The sequence below is a fragment of the Talpa europaea genome, assembly GCF_964194135.1.
Source record: "Talpa europaea genome assembly, chromosome: 1".
NCBI classification, from domain to species: Eukaryota; Metazoa; Chordata; class Mammalia; order Eulipotyphla; family Talpidae; genus Talpa; species Talpa europaea.
Window position 1 is genome coordinate 10769061 of NC_140073.1, and position 7696 is coordinate 10776756.

General features: G+C 41.1%; 1 protein-coding gene across 1 annotated transcript; it reads left to right on the forward strand.

Annotated features, from left to right (window-relative positions):
- Positions 1-597: 597 nt before the first annotated feature.
- LOC311171117 (olfactory receptor-like protein OLF2) lies at positions 598-1536 on the forward strand (the record flags this gene model as incomplete). Its single annotated transcript, XM_084233728.1, has 1 exon — positions 598-1536. One exon carries the CDS (start codon positions 598-600, stop codon positions 1534-1536), a length of 939 nt encoding a protein of 312 aa, XP_084089854.1.
- Positions 1537-7696: the final 6160 nt, after the last annotated feature.

Genomic DNA, 7696 nt, shown 5'->3' on the forward strand with positions numbered 1-7696 from the left:
ATAGGGGAACCAAATAAGATATCAGTGTGAAAAAATAATAACAGTATAAAACACAGCAAAGCAAAAACGGACAATTATAAATCAGAGACATACTGCAGGGAAGGAGGAGGGAGAGGGATCCGAGGAGGGAGGGAGGAGCACAGGGGACTGAGGTGATGGTGCACGGGTCCATTGGTAAAGGAAACTATGGGGACTACACCTGAGGGAGCAGGGGGAAGCAAACATTGTTTAAAAATGAACAATGATGTACAAAATTAATTAAAAAACAAATAAAAATTAAAAAAAAGCAATATCTTATGGCACACACAAAAAACGATTTTGGAGACCTGCCCACTGATGATTAGATCATTATTCCAATTTATAGTTTTCCCCTTTCCTCATCTGACATCAATTGTTGAGGAAATAACATTATATAATTCCTAAGAAAGTATGCTACCAAACTATGCTTAGTACTTGACAAATGTAAGCAATCTCAACATTTATTAATTTATATAGTAATGGATATATTCCAGTACAATTCCCTATAATGATAGTAAGATGAGATAAACCTACATTTCCACATTCTTATTTTACATCCATATTTTCCAGGCCTGACAGATGGCTGCTGAGAACTGCACTGTGTTTACTGAGTTCATCTTCATAGGACTTTCTAGAAGACAGGATGTGCAACAGGGGCTCTTTGTGTTCTTTCTGCTGGTTTATGGCATCACTGTGATCGCCAACCAGGGAATGATCCTGCTGATCAAGGTAGACTCCAGACTCCACACGCCCATGTATTACTTCCTGAGCAATCTGTCTTTCTGTGATATCTGCTACTCCTCCTCTGTCTCTCCCAAGATGCTGGCTGATTTCTTATCTGAGCAAAAGAGGATCCCATATAATTTCTGTGCATTGCAGATGTATTTTTGGGGCACCTTTGGAGATGTGGAGTGCCTCATGCTGGCTGTCATGGCTTATGACCGGTATGTAGCCATTTGCAACCCACTCCTGTACACAGTTGCCATGTCCAGGAGACTCTGCACCCAGTTAGTGGCTATCACTTACGTAGCCGGGATGGTGGATTCTGCAATCCATACCTGCTTCACATTTCGATTGTCATTGTGCAATTCCAATATCATCAATCACTTCTTCTGTGACATCCCACCCTTGCTGGCCCTCTCCACCTCGGATACATCCATCAATGAGATACTGTTGTTTACTTTTGGTAGCTTTATTCTGGGGTGCAGCATTATTACCGTTCTCCTTTCCTACAGCTACATCATCGTTACCATCATGAAAATGAACTCAGCGGAGGGGAGACGCAAAGCCTTCTCTACGTGTGCCTCACACTTGATGTCTGTGGCTGTATTTCATGGCACGCTGCTGTACATGTACTTTCGACCCAGCTCGAGTTATTCCATGGACAAAGACAAAATTACCTCTGTCTTCTACACAGTTGTCATCCCTATGTTAAACCCACTGATCTACAGCTTAAGGAATAAGGATGTGAAGGATGCCCTGAAAAAAGCAATCAGAACTAAAGTGTGTCCTGGGTAAAGCCATGACATCTTGTCCAGAATTATTTATTTAAATATTCTGAAAGCTAAAGTATAATTCTTTTGGCATATCTTCCAGCCAAATCACTGATACAACTTTCTAGATATTTTCCATATTTCTCATATGTCTACCATGATTTTATACTATCATGTCTGTAGGTAACAGTCATTATTGATCTCAGTCCTCTCTCAAAACTAAGAAGGGTCATAGTAGATTTTCTGTTGCTTGCAGAGAGGATATTTTTTTAGTTCCCTTCTGTCTTCCTCGATATGTCCCAGCAAGATATCAAGGGTATTTCTTACTCCAGTGTCAAACCTCCATAAGATTCCATTTTATTTTTAGGAAAAAAAATGGTTTTAATCAACTTACTAAGAAGGTAGTACAGTTATATAAATTAAGGTTGCATGTATTTCCCTATGCCCTAATATCACCTTGTAAATGCTCCATAATATCCTTAAAAATATGATATTGAGGGCCTCCCTGGTGGCACAGCGGTTGAGCGCTGGGTTGTGAAGCTGCCCGCAACCTCTGCAGCGCCGGTTCGATCCCCGGCACACGGGTGAGGGTCCCACAGGGCACGCAGACCTCTCCTGCCGCCCGCTGCTCCCCTCAGCAGTGTACTTCGGTCCTTCTGCCTGTTCTGCTCCCCGCTCTGGCTCTGGTGAATTCTCTCACCCTCCTGCGCTTCTGACTGTACCCAGTGCTTGTATAAATAAAATAAATAAATCTTTAAAAAAAAAAAAATATGATATTGAATAAATAAAATAAATGTCTCCTGCTTTAACTCAAAGTTCCATAAATGCAAGGCCCAAGATATCTTCTTCACCAATATTTCTATTTTTTTTATTTACAATGCTTGGCTCTAGAATGCCATTCAAAACATTTATTGAATAAAAGATTGCACGCCCCTGAAAAATCGATGCAAAGAGAATTTTTATAAATAAATATAGATCCCTTGATTTGATTTGGTTTCATTCTATTATGCTCATCTTAGATGAAATCCATTTGTGCTTTTTTTGTTTTGACCCATGCTAATAAACATGAGGGAGGGAGATCATTTGACATTAAAAACTTTTCATTATTTCTCATCATTCTGTCCCACTTATATCAGCACAAACTTTGTTCATCATTCTGTCAATTTACCTACCTGCCTCTGATGGAGGTTAAGAGTAGAAAAGTTGGAAAGGAGGCACCATGAGATCAGAAACCCAGTTCAGGAACTGTGTTGACCTGGAGGTGGGGCTAGAAGTGATTAACATAGTCCTTAAACCAGGTATAGAACTGAAAAATCCTTAGGCACCAACATCTAAAGCATGAGGCACAGACCGAAGCAGGTATCAGACTGCTGTAGAGAGTGTCATGGGATGCAGACCAGGAGGTGGGGAAATGGAGATAGAGGGGCATTGTAGAATCTCCAGTCCTTTTCAACTTCTACATAGTTATTCAAAATCAACAAAAATTAACCACTTCACAAAGGAATGAGCCCCTCCCTAGAAGTCAGGACAATTTCCACACTGGCAAGGGGCAGTGGCCTTCTACCTGCTTGTGCCTATGAGGAGCTCCTTACCACTAACTCTCCATCCTCACAGCAGCAGTCTCCTGCCCACATGTGACCTGTGAACAAGCAGGTGCTTCTCTTCACGGACCTCCCTCAGAATAGGCACCTCCTTCCAAGACAGCCCACCTATGATTATTCAGCCTCTCTTTTAGCAAACCTGTGCCTTTCTGGGTAGTTCTTTCTGCCCACTTGTGCTTGTGCAAACATTCTTTATCCCTTCCCTCTCTTTAATAATGAACCTGTACGTTTGGCTATAACTAACGCCTCTGCTGTTTGAGAAATTTGCCGATGAAACTCCCAGTTCTGGTGAAACTTTTCTCAGTTAACCCAAGGATCCCACTGTCTGAAACCAACATATCCTAAAAATGGCTTCCCCTTCACCGCAGAAAACAGATATGGTGCTATTGAAAACTATAGTTGAATTTGTAAAGGTAGAGTTACTAGCAAAATTATAAATTCAGTGGAAGAAGCATAGAACAAAGTAATATTTGCATCAGTGTCCATTTGTAATGTTTTATTTGGGCTCTGTGTATCTAAGAAACAAACTGGAACCTTATTCCAAAGAAAATTTTAATAGTGGTCATCACTGAGTATCTGGATTTAGGTAATTTAAAATGTATGCTAATAACATAATTAATTAATGAATATGCTGTCCTTCACTGTAATCAATGGACTCTGAATCCAGTTATGAAAAACAAACTTATTTTCTTAGGGGTACTGATTTCACTTATTTTAGTTTTAAGAAGGGAACATGGAGTCTTCTGGTTCCAAAAAAGTTATGGGTTTTACAAGATTTCTCATTAAGGTCTTCATTCAGAAGCTATATATCTCATTAGTGTATAAAGGGCAGGTTCTGCTGTTTTAGCCCAATGTTGGCCATCAGAGTCAATGTTGTGACTCCATCAATTCTTGGTGTTCTTGTTGTGCCCAGCATCGACTAGTGCAGCCCCAAGGACACACAGATAGCCACAGCAAGAACATAAAGGAGTTTATTACAGGCTCGAGTCCCGGCCCACAACACGCACCCATGTAACGGCGGGGGTCGGGAGCTCTGAACAAAGGGAAAAGGGATCTTATATAGGGTTACAAGCAGATCTCTAAAAATTAAATCACGTCAGCAAACATTCATTGGTTACACAGGGGCATTTCCTAACAATGGTGGGTGCACAGTTTCAGTTTTTGAGCTGATTGGTCACATCAAGATGCAGCTCTATTTTATGGCTAGTTTGACCCTATTAGTGGCCTGAATTGCTCAGCTCCACTGTGGCTAGCCGACTGAGATAAGACCAGAGTGGGGTGGGGGTCGAACTCTGGAATGCAGTCTTTTCTTGGAACAGCAAGAACTAAAATTCTAAAATGGCAGTTACACGCAAAATGACATAGCAATGGGGCTAAGAATACTTATGCTTGGCTGCACAGTTCTCATTATGTTAATGTGCAGGCTTGGGGATACCTCAAGAGCACCAAATTTGCATGCTCTATCTGCCACCCCCCACATAAAAACAGCATACTCAGAGTGAGAAAGAAGTTTAATAGGATTAATGTGCCTAGAAAGATAATAAAAGATAATAGTTTTCCAATAAAACACCCAAATTTACTTATTCCTTTATGGGTAAATGATGAACCAAACAGGGTTGCCACAAAATAGAGACCTTGCGATGTGAGAACTTGCCACAAATCTAAGGCACCTTCTAGCGGGGAACCATAAGGAAGGGGTAGAAGGGACCAGGCAAGTCTGGAACAAAAGGAGAAAAATCAAAGTACAAATCAAAGTAAGGGCTGCCCTTTCAGCATTCCCACATGCCTCTCACCAATTCTCTTCCAAGTGGCACTACATGTCTCAAATCCATGTATTTCCTGCCATGTCTCCCAGGTCACTGGTGCAATTCCAAAGCTGAGAAGCAAGCAAATCCTCCTTAAAATGTCTCTCTGCTTCATGCGTCTCCTTCAAAAGTCTTCCCAAGTCTTCCCTCCAAATCTCTGTTTCAGTTTTTCTGGCTTCCCCTCAGTAGCTCAGCTCCACCCTTCATTAGCTGGGGCAGGGAATAGGGAACCTCCCTTTTCTATGCAGATTTCTGTCTGTAACTATTATGATTTCAAGATGCCCTTCAGCAATAGCCATCAGGAAACCATTAAACAATACACTAATCTTGCTTGCAAGACCTAGAAATTACTCAACACCTCTAGGGCTACAAATTGAAGTTGTGGAGAGGGGGAGGGGGTCCTGCTTTTACTGGGGTTGAAAATGTGGGGAGGTTAATTTTGAGCACTTGCTCTTTATCAGTAATTTTAAAATATAAGAGTGGGAATTTAGATCTCAGGAAGAAAAAGAATGAAACTAAAGGAAAACAAACAAACACAGAAGCTCCCAAAAGATCAGTTCATATAAATCAATCATGAATGGTAAAACAATAGACACACAATGGCAGGGATTTATTTGAGCTGGCTGTCTTTGGAGTGGATGTCTCATCATCAAACCAAAGGCACTTGAAATACAAAAAGAAAAGTCAAGGTCAGAGTTCATACAGGTATATATTTAAAACATGAAACAACATATTCAAAACATGCACTTGCAGCAGGCTGTCTTGCATTACTGGCTGAATAGTTTGAAGACATATAAAATACCTCTGAAATGTTTATTTATAATTGCAAAATATTGATATATTGTTCATTGACTAATTTAAATATTCATAACTTTCATTCCCTGTCCAAATCCCTTCTGCATTCAATGTACTTTATGGAACCATATTATATATATTCACAACCATAAAACTTAGATATTCTTATGTTACATAAAATTGAATTCACTGGCCATCTTTCACATAATGTACAAAGAATAAGGATATCCTTACTTATATATTTCTTACTGTGGAACCAAGCATAAGTATTCTTAGCCATTGCTTTGTCATTTTGTGTGTAACTGCCATTTTAGAATTTTAGGATTTGATGTCCAGGAAAGACGACTGCATTCCAGAGATAGTTTTGACAGTTGCGACCTTCACTCTGCCCTAGCCCTCTGGTCACCAATGAGTGTGAACTTGCTGTAATTGGAGTTAGAGGCTGGAGCTGCATCTCGGCCAGGCCAGTCAGCTTAGAATTATAGCCGGGCAAAGTTGGAGAACACATCCTTGTAGCCAATGAGTAACTGCCAGCATAACTTAACCTTATTAAAAAACCCCTGCTTCCTTTGTTCGGGGCTCTCAATACCTGCTGCTACTTTGGGAGGTGCGATGAGCCTGGACTCAAGTCTGCAATAAACTCCCTTTTGTGTTTCCATCAGCTGTCTTTGGGTTCTTGGAGGCTATGCTCGCCAAGTCTGCTGATCTTGTGCACAACTTGGTTTTTAGTTTGTTTTTTTGTTTGCTTTTTTTTAACTTTTTTTTAATAGAGGCATATTTTATTTATTTGTTTGTTTCTTTGTTTGTTTATACATGGACTGGGTACAGACAGAAGCGCGGGAGGGTGAGAGAATTCACCAGAGCCAGAGCGGGGAGGAGAGCAGGCAGAAGGACCGAAGTACACTGCTGAGGAGAGCAGCGGGCGGCAGGAGAGGTCTGCGCACCATGTGGGGCCCTCCTCTAGTGTCCGGGGAGCAGTCGGGGATCGAACTGGCACCGCAGAGGCCACGGGCATCTTCGCAACCAAGCTCTCAACTGCTGCTCCACAAGGGAGGCCCTCAGTTTGTTTTTTTAAACAAATAATGAGAGTTTAAAATAAGAAGTGAGACACATCTGTTTTCAAATAATATGTATTCTGTACTTTCCTTGTAAGCTGTGTGACCATTTCACTTTAGATTACGAAATCTTGTTAAACTGCCTCGATTTCCTACGTTTCATCATTCACCTAAGTCTAGTATGATATGTAAATATAAAAGGGGGGATGAGTTAGAGGGAAGGATAGAAACAGAAAGGCAGAGAGAGATCACAGCCGTATAACTATGATATATGTGTGTAAATATATACAAAGTTGAGTCAGAGAGGCTACATAAGACAATAGTGCTGAAAAACAAAAACCAGGCATAGCTCTGGCAATGTGTCATGAGGTGGATCAGCTTTCCCTACTGAGAGTTGCTCCCCCAGCCCTCAGATGCCAGTTCCACACTGGAGCCTCAGGTCAGGTTTAGAACCTCAGGTCACATTTTGTCAATGACATTTTTTTTTCTTTTTGTTTCTTTTCCCTTAAACAATCTTGTCTCTCTGCCTGCCCCACCCACCCACCTGGACCCCAAGTTATCAGATCTGTAGCAGATTGCAAGCATTGGTGTTAAAGCTTGTTTCTGCCTGACCCTTCGTTTGGTTTCTCTTTATTTCACATAGAAGTGACACCATCTGTTATCGACCTTTCTCCTTCAGGTTTATTTCACTTAGCACCATCCCTTCCAGCTCCATCCACATTGCAGCAAAGGGTAAGATTTCATTTCTTTGATCTCCGAGTGGTTCTTCATTGTGCGTGTCTGCCACATCTTCTTGAGCCTTTGTTTCAGGGCAGGTAGTTTGTTTCCATAGCTTGTCTATTGTAAACAGTGGTGCAATAAATATAGGAATGCACGTTTCATTTTGAAACGTTATTATTTTTTTTTTGGGGGGGGGACCCTAGGAGTAG